This window comes from Pimephales promelas, chromosome 4 (assembly GCF_988280905.1).
Source record: "Pimephales promelas chromosome 4, fPimPro1.hap1.1, whole genome shotgun sequence".
NCBI lineage: Eukaryota > Metazoa > Chordata > Actinopteri > Cypriniformes > Leuciscidae > Pimephales > Pimephales promelas.
This window is the reverse complement of record NC_142772.1, coordinates 14,820,849-14,841,911: the sequence shown is the minus strand read 5'-3', so window position 1 is coordinate 14,841,911 and position 21,063 is coordinate 14,820,849. Positions and strand designations below refer to the sequence as shown.

At 41.4% G+C, this 21,063-nt stretch overlaps 1 protein-coding gene across 2 annotated transcripts in view; it reads right to left on the bottom strand.

Annotated features, from left to right (window-relative positions):
- The window catches only part of aspa (aspartoacylase), a 285,896-nt gene extending 264,951 nt beyond the window's left edge, over window positions 1–20,945 (bottom strand). Inside the window, exon 1 of one of the 2 annotated variants that reach the window (XM_089129993.1) lies at window positions 20,553–20,945. In XM_089129993.1, coding sequence (XP_088986119.1) covers window positions 20,553–20,794 — 242 coding nt within the window. In that variant the 5' untranslated portion in view covers window positions 20,795–20,945. The remainder of the gene's footprint in view (window positions 1–20,552) is intronic. The other variant, XM_089129992.1, reaches the window with a different exon arrangement.
- Between the last annotated feature and the right edge of the window lie 118 nt (window positions 20,946–21,063).

Here is a 21,063-nt window from a genome sequence, read left to right as displayed (position 1 = left end):
ACTCGACTCAATCATAAAGATAGCGAGTTACCGCCACCATGGCGATTTTAATGTTTTTTTAACATTGCATATTTAATGAACATTGTTTTATTTAAAGCATTTTTAAAGGTATTATAAAGGTAAATAAAATGAAATGGAAAAATTGATTAAAAGGGACAAATATTGTCCCTGAATGGAAAAGGTGTGAGTGCAGTCTAGGCTAGTCAAGTGGAAGAGAGAGGGCTACAGGGGGTACGGCGCTCTAAAACATTGGAGAACCACTGAACTTAGGAAAAGGGATAACTATGTAGAACTGCACACGTGCTACTGCTAAAGAGTGCAATATCAATAATTTATCATACGCTTAATTGAATTGGCCTAGAGAGAATAATTATGACATTTTATGCCTAAAGACTACATTAATAAAGTAAAGTAACCGCAGTTTGACTAAAAGTTGACAAAAAATGCTAAGACTTTTCGTCAACTACAACTATAAGAAACAGGATGATTCAAATGTGATTAAGACCAATAAGTAAAATTATCACTGGCCTACACACACGTGCGAGCTAACGTTGTTGTGTATGTATTAAATATGACTGATAATTTAGTAAAATGTTTTATTTAATTCCAAGTAGCCTCCTTGTACATAATTATTTTCTAGGGTTTGAAATGTATACAGATTTGACATTTCCCCCTCTTACTTCTGTCGGAATGGGTACGAAGTTGGCATTGAATTTCATCTGAAATGGTATTAAAAAGGTCTTAAAAAGCCTTGAATTTTAGTTGGTGGACCCTGAATTAAAGAAATGTATTAAGTTTAATATTTAAGTTTAAATATGTTTTTTTTTTGGTAACACTTTACAATAAGGTTCGTTAGTTAACATTAGTTAACTACATTAGTTAATATGAACTAATAATGAATAGCACATATACAGCATTTGTTAATCTTTGTTAATGTTATTTTCAACATTTACTAATACTTGATTAAAATCTTGTTAACATTAGTTAATGCACCGTGAACTAACATGAACAAACAATGAACAGCTGTATTTTCATGAACTAACATTAACAAAGATGAACAAATGCAGCAACAAATGCATTGCTCATGGTTAGTGCATGTTAGTAAATACATTAACTAATGTTAACTAATGAACCTTATTGTAAAGTGTTAACGTTTTTTTTTTATTGAATCTATGTTGGTTATGAAAAGTGAACAGCGTGCATATGCACAATATATCGGGACACCTAATTTTGACCATATTAAGTTTTGTGAATTTAGTTTTTGTATGAATTGTATCTTAATTTTAATAAATGTTTCGTCAACCAGTTACCTGGATTTAATGAATAAGCAAATATAGGCTAAAGCAGACAATATAATCAGGACATGGCAATATAAGCAGACAATGCAGGACATGGCAATATAACCCAGCGCAATATAACTTGCATTGCTCGTGAATTGGAGCTTGTCTCATAAATGAACCGAAACTAAGAAATATATAGAAATCTTGAAATGTCTATGTTTAAACAACATCGAACAACAATTCAAGACGAAAAGAAACAGATAACTCTCTTATAGCCTAATCCGTATGAAGTGCATTAGCCTACTCTATAGGCGCGTTCACAATACTGTGAAGTGGCGAGTGAGCATCATCAACTCTAGCCTGGTTCAACCAGACTCTAGTACATTTCATTTGTACATAGAGTCTGGCCTCCCTCAATTGAGAAACGTTTCCTTCCTTGTAGGCGGGTTCACTATTAAAGTTCAAATCTATTGGATCTGCCCAGAGTCACTCACGATCTGCCATAGCCAATCGCTAATGTGTGGTCGTGAGTGACATATGTCATGCGCCGAAACGGCTGGAAACAACCATAGACAGTAAAAGAAACAACAAGTCCGAACTCCGAATGATCAGAGGATTAAATTTACAATAGGATTTCAGTCAACGAGAGCTGCAGGTTTTGTTAATCTAGGAACAATTATTAATTCGAAATGTATATTTGACATGAAGGACAGTGATTATTCAGTCAATGGTCGAAGCTGTGTCTAATCATTACAAATACGCCGCTGTGGTCGTTTTCTGATCTGCCGCAAATGTTGTAAGTTACAGTGAATGATCAGTCTGTCTGCAGATGTGTAATAAACAACAATTTTTCATATTACGTATTTTTTTTCTTAATTACCTTAATTATGGTCTTCAAAGTATGTGTTTGTACATTTTTATATGGCATTTAGTTGGTTTTTTTTATTAAAACAAATTAACCATTGACATCTAAAACTGAAAATCAAATATAGTCTCCAAAGTATGGGTTTTCAATTTTTTTTTTTTTTTATTTTTTTTAAATCACAACCAATTTGTATGATTTACAACATGTAAAACTGACACACCAACCTCCTGCACGAGTACACAAAGGGGCTCAAAATGTTCATCACAAGAATCAGTAAATTTACTGTTGGGAATCTGAGCGACTGACATGACTCCTGAGCGGATCTTCAACAATAGTTTAGCAGCCAGGACTCGGGGCTTCCGAACACCGCGAACACCAGGCTAAAGTCCAAAATGTCACGGTCATTGTGCACGAGCTGCCCAGCACAAACTTCCAACCTTTCTGCCTCCTTCACTTGGTCCTCCGTTGTGCAACAAGAGGTGAGATGATAACAATCCGGCTTTAAATTCTGTATATTCAGCAGTTTCTTTACCAACAACGGACCGACTGGCTTTTCTCACGTCTTTCTCCGCTGCCATTACTGCACTCAAACTGACGCACTACATCAACGTCATCGTTCTCAGCCACTCCCTCTATTCACTGATTGGTCCTACAAAAAATTGATTTCTGGAAACCTAAGGATATGGAGCGGTCCCAGACGTAGTACTGAAGTAAAATGAAATTGAGCGGAAGTGCGTAGGAGGGCGCAGCCAGGCTACATCAACTCCCCTTTTCAGTCAAGAATGACGAAAACATTAGTTTATTAATAAACAGTTAAAATGTCAAACAATTAAAATGTCTATATTTGACACATTCGTTACTTTTGCCGGTTCTTTGTGCCAAGCTTGAGTCCCCTAACTATCGAATATCGTGACTCCCTATTTAGTACCAGGCAATGTATGGTTGTTCAATAAAGTTCTTGTTAAAAAAGAAAATGAAAATAACAACTGTGTGTAATATTATTTCATAGCCTAGTATTTATTTTACTGTATAGCCCACCGCGCGCAAGGTTTTATGCGCATTATCTAAGTCTTCTTCTCGCATTTTTAGTGCATCTCTATGGCAGAATTACAGACCACATACTGGTCTGGGATGTCTACTGCATCGCATTGAGTCGGGGGTAATCAAGGGGGTAATCCATCGACCGGAAGTTGAAGCCTAGTGGGAGCTGCCATCTTGTAGCAGAACTTCACTTGCGTTAGCATTTCCATTTACTCCCATTCATTTTGGCGTCACTTTGACAGCGAATAACTTTACATCTAAGGCATTTGAAGACCCCATTTGTCCATTATTTATTTCTAAAGAAACACGACAATATATTAAATGCTCCATTACCTTGTAGCTTATGTTATGGCCCCGTAGAAGCAGTTTTTTGTAAAAGTAGGCTAACGATTGCGTCATAACCAAGCGATTCTCTGTCACACAGTAGAGAGATTACTGTATGGACAGGAGGAGAAGCTCGCGGGCAATCGGGGAAACGTGGAGGCAAAATGACAATATAATTAATCAGAATACTAGCAAAAGTTTCTCCTGCTCCTAGCTCATGGACTCTGCATGTTTCGGAAGGGAATGATTTAGATTTCTCATGCCACAGCCACTAGAAGACAGACAGGTTGGTCACGTCACATCTACGTCATCAATCTCTGTTTGAGTCTGCGCGTCAGGAACGGAAGTGCTAAAAAATCGTCAAAAACGGGCTTCACTTGTCTCAATGGAGTTCCAATGAGATGGCTCTGTCCACTTCTTATACTGTCTATGGTTTCAGTGGTTTCGTGTACGCAGATATTTTTCGAGACACCGCCCGTGTTTAGAGATTTTTTTTTTTTAGAACGAGGGAATAAAAACATCGGATAGGCTTCGTGTGGACGTTGCCTTAGTTATTATACTTATTAGGTTCTACTTAGAGATTATTTTTTACTTCAGCAATAATCTGCCAGGGGTCTTTTTTAAAATGAGACCAAACTTAAGTGCTCCCAAGATTCACATTTTTATGACAGTTTTTTGACACAGACATTTTTGTCCTCCATGTAGGCTACATATGTGTAACTTTTTTAATTGATGCACAAGGGTTAAATAAAATATTGTTTGCAAAATTTTTAACTAGCCTACAATTAGACCTAGACTATCTTACCATTCTAATTTATTTTTCTTCATTCCTTAAATTCTGACACTGTAAAATGTCACAATTATAAAGTTAATTTGAAATTAAACAAACACGTATTTAAAACGTATCAAGCTCCACAAAGGTCCTCAAAAACTCGTGCCAATGTCATGGAAATCAGCATTTGTGACGTGTTGTCTATGATCGTGCAACTCACGACACGTTGTTCTCGGGGGGTTTTCCAAGATGGCGACCTAACCGCTCCTGTTTTACCGTGCGTGTGTGCAATAAATACCAAATCTAAGTATTCGGCTGTATTAAGTCTCTGAGCAGAGTTTGGTTGTGGTTAATCGGTTACCCACATGTCTACACGGGATAAAAAGAGAGTGATGAAGGCAGCTAAGCAGGCGGTAACAGGTTCGACAAATCCCCTCGTGTCAAACTGTCATGACTACACTACCTCGGTAGGCCAGCTTTCCTTGATGCCGTCTGAAGATGATTTTTCATCGTATCCGGCTACACCTTGTAAGCCGCCTGCGTCTAAAAAAGCTCTCCTGAGAGATGATTGTGCGGGCTCTACTTCTAACTCGGACATTGTTGATACCCTCTCGACTCGCGATCAACGCGAGATCGGACGCCATTGAAAAAATGGTAGGTGAAAATACCATGAAAATAGAGGGTCTTAAGATGACAATCGACTTCGCATGCAGAGAAATAAAGGATGTGAAAAAAGGGTTGAAAGTATAGAGAAATGCGCGAAGAAAGAAGAAGAAGAGGTCGTCCATCTTAAGGTCAGAGTCACAGAGTTGAAAAACTACTCAAGAAGATGGAATTTGAAACTATATGGAATTCCGGAGTCGATTGTGGATGTTAAGATCGAGTCTATTCAGATCTGCCAAGCCATACTTCCTCAAGATCAGAATAAAGTGGCGGAGGCAATTGACATTGTGCATCGTCTAGGAAAGAGGCAACCGGGTGTGTCCAAACCAAGAGGTGTCATACTTCGCTTTCTGTCGAGAACATATCGGGATGCAGTCTGGGCCGCGGCAAAGAACAACTCATTTTTACGGGAAAAGGGCCTCCGATTCGCTGAAGATCTTCCGCAGGCTGTTAAGGAGATCAGAGCTAAATTATGGCCTGCCATCCAAAAGGCTCGTAGTGAAGGGAAATCGGCGTACTTTGTTGGGGCTCGTGCCTTCATCGGTGGCGTCGAACTTCGTCTGCAACAGAACGAGGAAGGCCAGCGGAATGCAATTGGTGATGAGGACAATATGTCTTAATTTGTTAAAACCTGTACAATTTGATGCCCATTTGGGTGCTCTTGGAACTTTTCAATTCAGGTAAAGATCACATTTCTTGTATGTTCAGAGGTTAATTGACTTCACTGTTGGTGTTGATGCACATCGTTCGGTTAATTCTCTCAAGGTTATTTACTTTCCGTTCATTGGCGATTCTAGGGGGTGGCCTGGGGTGGCCAGGGCCACCCCTGAAAGCTCATTGGCCACCCCTGTGGCCACCCCAGATCTGATAGGTAGTTGGTCAAGTTCGTCAACTCAAGAAACAGAAATGCTTTCAATCAATGGTGATAGCTGATCAACCGATTTAAGTCCAGTTTTACCTTTTTTAATAACACAGTAATGGTCGTACTGAGGCTCTGAGAGCTGATTTCTGCTCAGCGGACGTTTGGCCATGCAGGTCAGGTTACTAATGAGATGCGCGCGCTGGCTGCTGCTGCTCCGTGAATCAGGAGGACGGTCACAGTTACAACAGCAACAAATACTACGATAAAAACGCTGGAATCTGTAGATTGAGAGGTATGGTAATGTAATGTTTAGTTATATCGTAGGTACCTGTGAATGTGTAGGAAAACGGGAAAAGTCGAACTACACTGTACTAACTAGATTAGCATCCTGAGAGAGTGCAGACGGTTAAAGAGGGCGCGCACAGTTCTTAAAGGGGCCACACCTTATTTAGACTGATGGTTTGCAGATTTTTCGCCAACCAGTGTGTAAAATAAAGTGTGACAGTCTAGATTTAAGTTAAAACACAAAAACAAGCTCTGACTTATTTATTTGCTCTGTGGTTTAAGGGGTTTAAAATGGACTTTTTATTTGTATCAATTAGCTCATCTTCACTGTCCACATATAGATTTAGAAGTTTAAATAGGCAGAGTAAATTGCATTAAAATGGCACAAAGGTCATAAGTTAAATTATGAAGAAGCATCTTGACTATTTATGATTTTGAGTCTTAACTGTTTGATTTTTGTTGTGAAAAAATTTAATATTAACTAATATGAATAATAGCCATCATATGTTTTTCTCTCTCTCTCTCTCTCACACACACACACACACACACACACACTCACACACACAGAGTGGTAGAACAAATGGCCCTGTTTCTTATGTTAATTATAGAGCCCTGGGGTGGCAAGGAGGGGCATGGTCACCTTTTGAGACAACAGATGTGGAAAGTTACAGAAACTAGGAAGGAGTTTTACTGTATAAAACGTCATGTTTGTGGTAAATCAAACAGGTCTTCTGGTTTTCCGAGCTGGGTAGCTGCGGCTCTGAAAAGAGGCCTCCTCACAAGAATAAACCTTTTCTCTTTATTACAGTTTGCCTGTTCGGAAAGTTTCTTATACCTTTGATGCTGTTTTTATTAACCTCTAAAACTTGCCATTACAGTTGGTGTCAGAAGTGTTGATCCTGTGCAGAATCTTCTTTCTCCTGGTCGTGGAACAGATTGGACGGAAAGTGCACAACCCCGGCAGCAACAGGCGGCCGGTCTCATACCTCGATGGTTTGAGATAGAACTCAAACACAGGTTAAGAGAGAGAGCCAACAACCGCATCCAGACCAGGGGAAATGAAATCTCACTAGGATTAAAAGAATCCGTGGCAATTACAGAAAAGGAAAAAAAAATAGAATTCATGACCATTTTTGAACACTTGTTAAGTCCAAGTAAGTTGAAATGGTATGAAAGGTTTATCAAGCAGAATATGGAAAAGTATTTCCAGTAAAAGTAAAGTACAAACTAAATTTTAGTGATAAAATAATGATTGAAATGATGATGTGAATGTGCTTTATTGTATTATATATATAGTAAATCGTAATGTCATGAGTCATGATGGGAAGACAAAAGAGAGCAAAATGCTCTAAGCAGCTCTTCTCTGAAGCTCTAACTTTAAAGATACTTGCAGATTTAGTTTAATAACCATTGTGTTTTCGAACCAAAGGGAGTGGGGATAGTGAAAAGATGGACTAGCCATCAAACCTTCATTTATCATAAAATAAATTGGAAATTATAGTTTATTTTTATAAAAATTATAAATAGATAAACAAATGCATATATCCTGGTATTTGCAGATGATGCCTTTTCCTAATAACTGAGAAGGGACTAAGTAATACAGCAAATAGTGCGTGCTTATTAGCCCGGCTTCCGGATGCTATAATGGGTTTTGCAATCAGTGTTATTGATGATAATGCGAAATTAAAGACAGTCTGTGTTATGAAGGAATTTTGGATCAGGGAATCATTTCCCTGGATAAGTATGACTAAAGTTAAACTTAAGCAGCCATTTAACAAGTAGCTGTGGATGCAAGCTGAGATTTTTAACTGAAAAAATGTATTTACAGTATTTACCATTTTGAGGCCAAGAAGATTAAGCCAAGCATTCCAGGTGTCAAACATTAGCTTTTGTCTTTATGCACTTCCTGGCCAGTAAGTTCAAGATACAGCTTTGCTTTTGTAATGGTAAAGGGTTTAACCACTGTGGTCAGACTGATCAGATTAGTGTGTCTGCTGCTGCTGAATCATTTACATTTGCTTTGTCTCAGTGTATCCACCTTTCATGTAATCCTGGCCTCTCTTAAATGGATAAGAATAGTTTTGTGTGCATTTGAATATGATCAGTGTTTAAGTGATGATATTAACATTTTCGTCTGAGAAAGAACAGGAGGGGGGTTAGAAGGACCATCATATTATGTATTGTTTTAAGTTCACAGGGGTGAGAACAGTAAAACACCCAAGAAGGGGGGTTGAGTGTCCCACTGTTAAATTGTATTTCTAACCTGTTAGATCGGGTTTCAATTGGGTTGAGAAAGAGACAGATAAGAAAAAGTATTGCTAATTGCAGAATTGGTAAACTCCTAGAAAATAAAAAAACTAAGTCAGATATTAAACTATGGCCATTAGGAACCTGACAAATAAAATTTAGATGAAATTTGAAGCATTACTATTTTTTTTTTATAAAAGACAAAATAGGCTAAGCAAGCAGTGTTACAGGTTTAACAGTTGATAAATGTAAACTGTGTAAAAAGCTTGTTAGTATTGACCAAGAAAGGATTTTAGAAGCTGATGTTGATTTTAGAAAATAAGCTGTGGTTTGGCTGAAACAATTTGATGACAGCTAAAAGCTGTTATCTGAGTGTGTTATAAGTGATAATAAGCTATTTATAGTAAAACTGTGTTCTCTTTCATAGGTTCACTCAACGCTGCGGATAGCGCAGTGGGATATTCTCTGAATATGCCGATTGTCTGAAGCCCAATAGAATCACGCCAATTCATTGGCTGATGGCGCTCGCGCAATCTGGCCCCGCCCCGACGCAATTACGTCGCATAAACATATACGCGCGTGCGCCATCTTCCCCTCAGATTTCTCTACCTTCACGAAGCGATCACATCGTCCTTCGTCTCGGTTTTTCTAAAGCCTATAACGGATTATTCGGATTCTTGCACTTCAGCGACTGCACAAGTGGAACTCTGTTCTCCTTCCAGTGAAGCTGCAATGGACTATCGACGTTGCTCTCCGCCATGTGCTCGCTTCATCGCAAGCGACGACCCTCACAGTAAGTGCATCAGGTGTTTGGGTTTCTCACATGCGCGCAAGGCCGTTTTGGGTTTTTCTAAATGTAAATTTTGCGATAATTTACTTCTAAAAACTCTCCGCTCTCGGCTTGCGGTTTTTGAGAAGGATTCTAAATTCGTTTCCCCCCGTCGCGCTCCCGAGGCTTCTCGAGGATCCGCGGCCTGGGGTTCGGATGTTGAGCTCGAGGATGTGGAGTTTGAGCAGACGGGCCCCGCTCTTTCTCTCCCTCCATCTCCCGAGCTCGCTCACTCGCCGGTCGAGTTCGCTCATGATTATTTGTGCCCCAGCCCGGGAGCACGCGATTCTGTTTCTTTCGGGCTGGAGGACGTCATCTTTACCGCGGCTTCCGACTCCGAGGATTTCGGGCCTGCTCTCATCGATGACATTATCCCGCCTAGCGGCCAGGAAACGCGGCCTACCGCGGCCTACTCTGAGCTTGTGGATGTGCTTTCGCGCGCCACGGAGAAACTCGCGATCGACTGGCCTGACAAGCCCCGCGAATCGCAGTCCTCCAAACTCGACGAGAGGTTTTTCAGTGGCCCTAATTCTAGGCCCCAACGGAGAAAATTGACGTTTTTCAACGATCTGCATCGGGAGATTTCCAGATCCTGGAAGCAGCCTTTCTCTTCGCGTCTCACTAATGGGTCAGCTGCTGATTTCACCAACCTCGTGGGTTCTGTGGAACAGGGCTACTCTGCCATTCCGGCGATCGAGGATACTTTGGCCAGCCATCTTGCTTCATCGTCGGCGCCATCTTGGAGGGCACGTCCTCTCCTTCCATCGAAGGCATGTAGAACCTCTTCCTCTCTCATCGGGAAATCCTACATAGCGGCTGGTCAGGCAGGCATGACCCTTCACACTATGGCCATCCTTCAGGCCTACCAGGCCGATATCCTTAAAGAGATGGATGAGGGTAGTGGTGTCACTCCTGAGGCTGTGAAGGAGCTGCGTAAGGCCACGGATTTGGCCTTGAGGGCCACCAAACATACCGCACGTGCGGTGGGCCGCTCTATGGCTGGCGCGGTTGCTGCGGAACGCCACTTATGGCTCAACCTCACTGAAATTCGCGATAGAGATAAGGTTTTCCTCCTCGACGCCCCTATCTCTCAGTCAGGTCTGTTTGGGCAGGCGGTCAATACAGTGGTCGAGAAATTCCGTTCCTCCAAGTCTCAATCCGCCGCTTTTAAGCAGTTCATGCCCAGGAGAGTTAGGGAATCCCCCGCTCCCTCCCCTGCCCGAAGACCTAGAGAACGTTTTTCTCAGGGAACAGAGTCCTCTTTCAGGAGGAGTGACCCAGCGCGTCCCCCACCTCCCACGGTTTGGGGAGCCAGCAGTCGCCCGTTCCCCCGTCAGCGACCTCACAAACGTGTGCAGCTGAAGCGATCCGACAAGCCGCCCGCTCCAGCTGCCTCGTCCCGCTCCTGACCCTTTGGTCGGAAAAAGGAGAGCTCCTCCACAGGCACGAGGTTGGGACAGACCGCGCAAGCGTTTCTGTCCACCTCCAACCAGCTCTCCTTTTCTTACCCTGTCTCCTTCGCCACCTTCGTGTTTCGAAGAGCAGGCCATATTTCACCGCTTCTACGCAGCCCGGTGCGAGAGGAAGGAGACACCCTGGGTTTTCTCCCCTCTCCCCCGACACTCTCTTTGACTGCCGGTCACGTCCTCAGAAACGCTCTTCCTTTTTCTCTGGAGCAGGCAGGCCCGGTCACCCAGACCTCAGCACCTCTCATCGCGTGTCAGGACGCCAAGGGCTCTCCTGCACGGCCAACCTTGCAACTCCACGACCTTCAGCACGACACCCTCACTCAGGTATGTCATATGCATTGCAACACCCCTCTTCCTCTTTCACATTTCTTTCCAGAATGGGAGCGGTTACAAGGGGTATCGCCGTGGATTCTTCGCACAGTTCGGTTCGGCTACACTCTCCAGTTTTGCCGCAACCCCCCTCGGTTCAACGGGATTTTTCCTACTGTAGTCAACAGCGCCACGCAGGCTTCTGTGCTACAGCGGGAAATTTCTTCCCTCCTTCTCAAAGGGGCTATAGAGGAGGTTCCTGCGGAGGAAACCGAACAAGGCTTCTACAGCCGTTATTTTCTGGTTCCGAAGAAAGGCGGCGGCTTGCGTCCCATTCTAGACCTCCGCAGACTAAATTTCGCCCTCTTCAGGGGGAAATTCAAGATGTTGACGTTGAAAGCCATCATCTCTCAGATTCGACCAGGAGATGACCTCAAGGATGCCTATTTTCACATCCAGGTCGTGCGGCGTCACAGAAAGTTCCTCAGGTTCGCCTTTGGAGGGAGGGCATTCCAGTACAAGGTCCTCCCCTTTGGCCTTGCCCTGGCACCGAGAACGTTCACGAAATGCGTGGATGCAGCACTGGCCCTCTTGCGGCTCCAGGGCATCCGTATTCTCAATTATCTGGACGACTGGCTCATTCTAGCCCAGTCCAGGGAGTTGGTTACCCACCACAGGGACACTGTTCTCCGCCATATTCAGTCTCTCGGCCTGAGGTTGAACGTGGAGAAGAGTGTTCTTACTCCAGCTCAGCGGTATTTCGTCGCCAGATGCTTACGACGGATGCCTCTCTAACCGGTTGGGGAGCAGTTTTCGAGGGCAGGCCAGCATGTGGGGTCTGGACGGGCGTGACCCTCGCTTGGCACATAAACTGCTTAGAACTGAGAGCCGTCTTCCTCCCTCCATTTCCTCCCTTTTCTAAAGGGTCACCATGTCATTGTCAGGACGGACAACATGGCGGTAGTTTCCCATGTAAACCGGCAAGGAGGTTCTCGATCTCGCACCCTGGACAGGCATGCGCGTCATCTTCTATTATGGTCTCAGAGCAGGTTCCTTTCTCTGAGAGCGGTCCATGTCCCAGGGGTTCTGAACCTCGCAGCGGATTTTCTATCGAGGCAGAAACTCCAGTCGGGGGATTGGATGTTGAACCGTCAGACAGTTTCCCTGATCTGGGAGGTGTTCGGGAAAGCGGAGGTGGACCTCTTTGCCTCGCAGGAGTCATCCCAATGCCCGCTCTGGTTCTCCCTGAATCCTCCAGCTCCGTTGGGGATAGATGCATTCGCCCACCCTTGGCCAATGCAGAAACTCTACGCCTTCCCGCCCATCAAACTGATCCAGGCGGTCCTGGCCAGAGTGAGGGAGAGCGGAGTCCGCCTCCTTCTAGTAGCCCCATTCTGGCCGTCTCAGCCATGGTTTTCAGAGTTAATTCCTCTGCTGGAATCGCCTCCCTGGAAGATTCCAATCAGAGAGGATCTGCTTTCCCAACTTCAGGGCAGGATTTGGCATCCTCGCCCGGACATGTGGAAGCTGTACGTTTGGCCGATCAGGGGTCGTCGACATTAGGCTTGGATCTCCCGACTGACGTTCAGGAGACCATCGCTAGTGCTAGAGCTCTTTCTACAAGAAGACTGTATTCTTCCAAATGGAAGGTTTTCGTGTCTTGGTGCTTGGCACGTGATAGGAACCCAGTTAACTGCCCTGTCGCTTCAGTGTTGGAGTTCCTGCAAAAGAGGTTTTCCTCCGGGGCGGCGGCTACCACCCTCAGGGTCTATGTTGCAGCCATTGCGGCACATAGAGAGTCAGACGAGATTCCTTTGGGTAAACTGAGGTTAGTTTCGGCCTTCATGCGTGGGGTTAGGCGCCTGAAACCAGTTCGCTCCCCTAGAGTTCCCTCTTGGGATCTTTCTGTCGTCTTGGAGGGTTTAAAGGAGGCCCCCTTTGAACCCTTAGAGTCAGCTCCAGATCGGATTCTGACTCTTAAGGTGTCATTTTTGTTGGCTTTGTCTTCTTTAAAGCGGGTAGGGGACTTGCAGGCTCTTTCTGTTAGTGAGTCATGCTTAGACTTTGCTCCCGGGTTAGTCAAAGTTTCCTTGAGACCTAGGCCAGGCTATGTTCCTAAGGTTCTCTCCACAGCGTTCCGCTCTCAGGTTGTTAGCCTTAACGCTTTCCACCCTCCGCCTTTTTCCTCTGAGGAGGATAGGAAGCTTAATCTGCTCTGCCCAGTTCGGTCTTTGAAGTTTTATGTAGACCGCTCCAGCTGTTGGAGGAAATCTAACCAGCTTCTGGTTTGTTTTGGTGCTGGCCGCCGTGGGCTTGCTGCATCGAAACAGAGGATTTCTCATTGGGTCACAGAGGCGATATCGATTGCCTACCAGGCGCGTGGTTTGCCTTCGCCTCTTGGCATTAGAGCGCATTCCACCAAGAGTGTGGCATCCTCTCAAGCTCTTTTCAGGGGAGCTCTCTTAGAGGACATTAGTGTTGCGGCCGGATGGTCCTCTCCGCACACTTTTGTACGTTTCTACAATTTGGATCTTGACATGACCCCGGGTTCCCAGATTCTTTCTGTTTGAACCGTTTGTAGTCATTATCTTTCGATACCAGTCATTACAGCGCTCTTTGCTTGGCGAGTTTGGTATCCCGTTCCCACTGCGCTATCCGCAGCGTTGAGTGAACCTATGATAGAGAACGTCTCTGGTTACTTACGTAACCTATGTTCTCTGAATAGGGAACGAGACGCTGCGTTAGCGGCCAAGCTCCTTGCGCTGCTGACAGTCTTCTTTTCGGCAGAGAAATCTGAGGGGAAGATGGCGCACGCGCGTATATGTTTATGCGACGTAATTGCGTCGGGGCGGGGCCAGATTGCGCGAGCGCCATCAGCCAATGAATTGGCGTGATTCTATTGGGCTTCAGACAATCGGCATATTCAGAGAATATCCCACTGCGCTATCCGCAGCGTCTCGTTCCCTATTCAGAGAACATAGGTTACGTAAGTAACCAGAGACGTTTTCAGTTGAAAACCATAGATATGGAAATGATAAACGCAATCATGCTAGAGGCAATTCAGAATTGATAAGCAGAGGACAATTTGTAAATACTTTAGGAGCAAACCTGAATGACTTTAAAGACGTCTTTAAAATAATGCAGACCTTATACGATAGAAGAGACATTTTTTTTGATTAGTTTATTTTAGGACCAGTAACTTCTTTGTCTCATTTTCTTTAGCCTCCACCATTCAGAATCGATGGCTCTAGGCTACAGATATACAGTAGATGTATACTGAATGTACGGTCGTGATCTAAATTTCCAAGCATTGTGATTTTGCTGAGGATGTTTAAAAGGTTAATTTAATTAAATACTGTCCTACTGGACTGTGATGATTCTTGAATGTCTTCTCACCAACACCCACGAGAAAAGTCATAACTGTCAATTTTTAGAAAAGTCTCTTTGATAATTCTGCCCAATTGGATGAGCTGTAACCAGTATGCATGAGGTGTCATCCCAACGACGGGTACGATCTTCGATAGCCCTAAAAGACAACCTAAGGCAGGGTTTCACCGCTACTGGGCACCTGCCCACCAGGAAAGGGAGGTGTAAACTGTGCGAAGGGAGTGGAATGTGATGCCACTTTGGGCAAAGGGCATCAGAGAGGGGACTCAGAGGACTGTGATACAGTTAGTCTGCCTCGACCAAGAGTCCACTCCCAAATATACTTTAGAATGAACTCATCCTCCAAAATGGCTTAATTATCATAGAGATAAAAGATTAGTTAGATAAAGTTAGTTTGTTTCTTCACCATTGTAATTCAACACATTCTAAACAAATGAAAGCGCAGCGCAAGTTCTGCCAGGAAGACTCAATTGTCACGTCATTATTACTTCTCATCTATCCAATCGCGTTCTAATACTCGAAGTATAAAAGACCTTTACTTACACTTGTCTGAGTTCGCAGATGCTGACGCTTCACCAACCACCATCCTCCCCACCTCCACTAAGACGGTCTTTGCTCCATCCTTCCCACCACCACCAGGTCGGTCCCTTCCAAAACTCCAAGAGGGGGTCGGCTGCGCCCCTGCCTTCATCTTCAGGCAGGATATGCAGAATCCATACCCTCGGATCGCGAGTTACGGACGGGGCCTACGCCAAAGAACTTTATTGCATAAATGGCTTGCTGGGCTGTTAATAAAATGTTTTATCGTACAGTATCTTATCTCCCGAGTCTTTCTGGTAGAAATGGTAGTCGATTGTAGAAATGGGGCCGGTGTGAGACACAGGGAATCTTATCAGACAATGGGGTGTCTCAAACATCATTAACATAGACCACAGTTGGATGCTTCTGATGTGGAGACATTGACAAACATTTTTATGATGTTAATTGCCTTAAGGGCAAGGAGTGTGTGGCAAAATCCAGCATATCAGGGTAGAGACATGGTGGTGGCTAAAGATTAGGACAACTAAAAGTCTGAATAACAAAGGTCAAAAGTTTAGTGTAAGGAATTTACCCTGTCTAAGTTACAGTCTTAGGAGGCTGTTGAAAAGATTATTCGTTTGTTCGAGAGAGAGAGAGACTGCTTGAAGAAGAAAGGTCTGTGTACTCTATCTTTCTGTTTTTCATTCAGACAAAGAAGCTGAAGCAATTTAATGATAATGAACCAAAACCAACACAGCTGACTTTTCTAAAATCAAAAGAATAATGAACAAACATGTTTTAAACTATAGTTAAGAGGCCATAGAAAATAATTAGATAAAAGATATAGAAATACGCAGGGTCTAAAATATCATTTAAACTGTAAATCTTTTTAGATAAAAAAATAAGAAATATGAACGGTTCATATTTAGATGTATTTTATGGTGATTGCACTTTATGTCTTGATGAGAGTGAGTTTAGAGGAGTTGCTCTATCAGAATAATGTGTATCATTAACCTCTGGAAAGAATTAAGGCGAATAACAAATTCAAGAGAGGTTGATAATTTTATGGCAAGAACAAAGTGACATATTGGCTAAGATATCGAATTATCAAGAGAGCCCTTAACGTTTATGATTAATGTAAACAAAGGGGAAATTATGACTGACATTGACAAGTCTGTACAGCATGACCTGACTTGACAGAAAATAGAATGTAAGACTGAGGGCTATTAGCCTTCAAATGATGAGGACACCATTGTGTTAATTTGATGCAAGGATGAATTCATGCATCAAAAAGGGGGATGTAATGGTAACAATGGCCAAATATAATATGGTTTAACAATGGCCAAATATAATATGGTTTAGCAATGGCCAAATATAATATGGTTTAGGGGACAAAAATGTCCTAAAAAATTGTTATATAACAAATTGCAGGACTGATTCGATGGGAAGCGCCAGGGCGAAAAGAAACTGTATACTTAAACTCAAAATTTGTTTTTCTCTACAGAGCAGAGCAGATTTTGATACAGGAATGTGCCCAATTGAATAATGACTGTTGAATGTGTCACCTTAGTGGATAACTCTGCTATTCTCCATATAGCTGTAGTAAAACCACATAAAGGAGGTAGAATTACCATGTGATTACAATGTGCTTCACAACTGCATTGACCATGAGAATGCTTTGCTCACAACAGGAACTTTGCACTTTTATCATGCTTCTTAACAAAAACATTGGTGTGGGAAGATTTTGAGCCAGAACACATCTCATACTCACATTCTCATCCTGGCTCCCTGTTACAACAGGGCCAAATTTGCATCACAATTGTAAAACTCCCTAATCTTTGTTTTGAGGCATGATGAATTTACACATAGACACAGCTAAATGCAGACACATAGATAACACCATTTGATAACTGATTTTGTTTTGTTTTACTTTGAGTTTACTTTATTATTTGTTTTGTTTCTGCACATTTGTATTTTGTCCATTTTATTTTCAACAATGTTTTTGGACATTAATTCAATTTAATCTCTGTGTTTGGTTTGCAATGCCAGAAACAGTGTAAGGGCTAGTAAGATCTTCTTTTGTTCTCCCTTGACCATATTTTGGAAGTACATAAATTTAAGATAAATTTGAATCTGACCATTTCAAATCTCTGACCATCAAGAATGCTGTACGCTTTTGTTGTTTGTTGTACCGTATGTTCTTTTGAATCACAGAATTCCTGCTACCTATAGTTCACAACTGTCTCCTGCCTCGGAAAGAGGAACCAGCGTTTGCTCCCAGATTCAGTGCCTTTTCTTGTGGAGGTGTGAAGTTTTTTTGGTGGAACAGTGCAACACTATGTTATAGAACCTCCTCATGCAGGGCTGAAGGGAGAACAAAGACTTAGACCTGACCAGCGGATATTGCAACAAGCCTGGACGGAAAGTCTGGAGATGAAACTACACAACAGAAAGCATATCTTTATGGACGTGAACTTCATGTGGGTGGCCAACGGTGCCAAGGGATGATGCATTTTATTTTCAGATATACAAAAATCGGATATGAAGAGTATAACTGTGATGATACGACTGAATTTTTCTATTGATTTTTATTATTATGATTATGGGTAATCTGAATGATAAAAAGGGGGAAGTTGTTGTGGAAAAATTTAATATTAACTAATATGAATAATAGCCATCATATGTTTTTCTCTCTCTCTCTCTCACACACACACACACACACACACACTCACACACAGAGTGGTAGAACAAATGGCCCTGTTTCTTATGTTAATTATAGAGCCCTGGGGTGGCAAGGAGGGGCATGGTCACCTTTTGAGACAACAGATGCGGAAAGTTACAGAAACTAGGAAGGAGGAGTTTTACTGTATAAAACGCCATGTTTGTGGTAAATCAAACAGGTCTTCTGGTTTTCCGAGCTGGGTAGCTGCGGCTCTGAAAAGAGGCCTCCTCACAAGAATAAACCTTTTCTCTTTATTACAGTTTGCCTTTTCGGAAAGTTTCTTATACCTTTGATGCTGTTTTCATTAACCTCTAAAACTTGCCATTACAATTTTAAAAACTTATAATGTATGCTGAATCAAAGCCAACATTTCAATACTTTCATCAAGGCCTTGGACATGAATACTGTCTGGGTTGAAAAACACTTTTTGCACATTTTCAATACATCACAAGGCATCCTAATGAAATTATTCAGTCATCAGGCCATTTTCTGTTACCTGTGTTTGCTTTAGGCTACTTATTTAAGTCCCCTCTTGTGGTTAAATAAAAACACTCCTGGCAAGTGGCAAAGAACTAACTAAGAAATTCAAATTCCAGTAGCCTATCTCTTACAAATTATATCTAAGCCAAATAATAACATAAACATGTAACGCATGTAAAAGCATGTAAAACAACACATATTTTGTTTTGTTTTTTCCTCACAAACTTAGTTTTTGCTTTTGCTTTTACAGATACACTTTTTAATAAAGTCCTATCTGCATTTTGGTTTCTCCTGTTGGATTTCTGTGTTTTCATGTAACCACAAGATGGTGCCTCAATTAGTAAAGCAAACTCAGGTAACAATACAGGTGACACAGATGATGAGCTGACGACTGATACATGTTATTCTATAGGCTGAGTTAAGATCAGTTTAATTTTGCTAATCTAATCTAACTTGTGAAGTGACAAGGACTTAAATCAACTTCAAGAAAATAGCTCTTAGAAAATATTTACCCTATCCTGACCATAATTACTGATTAAAAATAGACATGTTAAAATAACCTTGATAACCGAATAACCGAGATACTTGAGGACTGTCTGTGATTGGTGATTAGGACTGTTTTTAACAGGATAGACACCTTTATTTGACAGTTATGAGACAGGAAATCATGGGAGAGAGAGAGGATGTGACATGCAGCAAAGGACCGGGATTTCAACCATGGTCGGCTGCGTACGTATACACATTTAACTTCGCTATGCCATGGATGGCCCCCCCCCACTCTAGCTTTGTGTCCCATCTTGGCCACCCCCCAAAAAATGTCCTGGATACGCCACTGCTCCGGTTATCTCTTATATGGTATAAAACACAACTTTGCTTCTTTTCATCAACGATAAAACGAAATACATATAAAACAGCACTCTGCCTCATTTCATTTATAAATGGACATATTATCATAAACATATTAATGGCCACAAAAATGTGGTTCAGGTAACCTTAACTCACATTGACTATCTTCACTGCATATATTTATAACACGAAATATAAAACACAACCCTGCTTCTTTTTGTTTTCATTTTAAAAATGTGAAACATTATTGATCATTAAAACTGACATTAACAAACAGACAGGGTTGTATCGTTTTATTGTATTACACACAGTGAAGAGAATGTAAAGTAAAAACATACACATTTAAAGAATATTTTATATATTTTAGAATATATAAAATTACACAACCCTGTTTTTTGTTAAATGTCAGTTTTAATGATAATATCCCATTCAAAAGTATAAGTAGCCTAATAGGTAGGCTATAATAAGCTATACAATGAGAAATAAAGTAAACAATTCAGTTAAACATAAGTCAGCTCTCTAATGGGATACAAAGTTAAAGTTAAATAGCCTAAAAGTTAAATATATAAAGTTATGAAACTTCACTTTTCCCTCAGCCAGTTAGCATTGTTTGGTCTTACAAGATAAATAAAAACATGCACTGAAAAGTTATGTAGATGGTTGATTAGGCCTATTTGCCAAGATAAGTAATTGTTTTTCATAGATTAAAATAGCTTTCAAATTACGCAAACTGGCAATATTAGATCGGTTTAAAACATCTCTCCTTAAAACGCTATTGGTCTCGACTATTTAAATAAAGTTACAGGAATATGACTTGGCCTGAAAAAAAAAAAAATCAGTCAAAAGAATTTTTTTTTATTTAATCCCTGCATCCAGAAACATTCTCAAATAAAAAAAAAGATAATTAAATAAAAATGCATGATTAAATAGCAAAATAATAAATAATTAATACTACTGGATAATTAATTCACTGTTTCTATGATCCACATATATTACGTTAAACTAAATCATACCTTTTTGAAAAAGTAGCTATCTTACAAAGTATTATATGTGATATTTTACAATCAATATGCTCAAGACTAATTAGCCTTCCTCGAAATAAGCAGATTTGGTCTATTCATCCCTGCAAATTTACTGCAACTGCTGAAATGCAAATTGAATAGGATGTGGGGAAAAAGATGTATACAATTTTATTACAGTTTTATGAATTCATTTATTATATGAATGATTAATATAATTATGCATTTATATAAATAAGGCTGTTCTATTATTATTTGTGAGTTGGACACTAATACATTGGATTATTTTATTTATTACAGTTTTTCTATCACTTTTGTAAAGTGAAAAGTTAATATAAATTGTATTTTATTGTTTTGATTTAGAGCAGTAAATAACTGCTATTAAAAGATAACAGGGTATCACTGTTTATTGCTGATTTTAAAGCTTACTGAACTTGAAATTATTTGGATATCTACAGTTCTACATAAATACACAACATAAGAATGGCCCCTCGGTAATTATTGTGGCCCCTCTTGTGCCCCCCAGTTGAAAAAATCCTAGAATCGCCCCTGGCTCAGTTTTATAACACTGCCATTCATAAACGCGCCAGAGACTTGTATACAAAATAACGCATAGCACGATATTTAGCCTACCTGAGGTTCTCGGGCGTAAAGGCTCTGTTCAAATCCGTGTTAATGTACCTGGTACATTTCTCCACTGCTCTGGGGTTGCTTATGAACGGCTTAGTCACCAGTCTGTTTCTTTCTATCTCGGCTGCATTTTTTATCCACATATTTACCAGCATAATGCCGGACATCTCATTTCCATGTGTGCCTCCAAAAATTGCCACTCGTTTGGCTTCTTGTAAATATGAAATATTAGAACGCGAACTCATAGCGATAGCTGCACTGACGTCCGCGGTTCACGAAAGACAGGGTGCAAAGTTTCCACACAACTGCCGTCAGTGCAATGTGACTACTGTTTATATAACGGTTATTTGAAGGGTAAGCCATAAGCCCCAAGCTTAAGTGCGTCCGTGTCATCTACGTTAAATGCGCATTGGTTGGGTTTCAACACATTCGCAACTTGGCTGCATGTTCGCCATGATCACAAAAACATGAGATTATACGCGAAGATTCGGAGAATAAATAAAAACGAACTCTG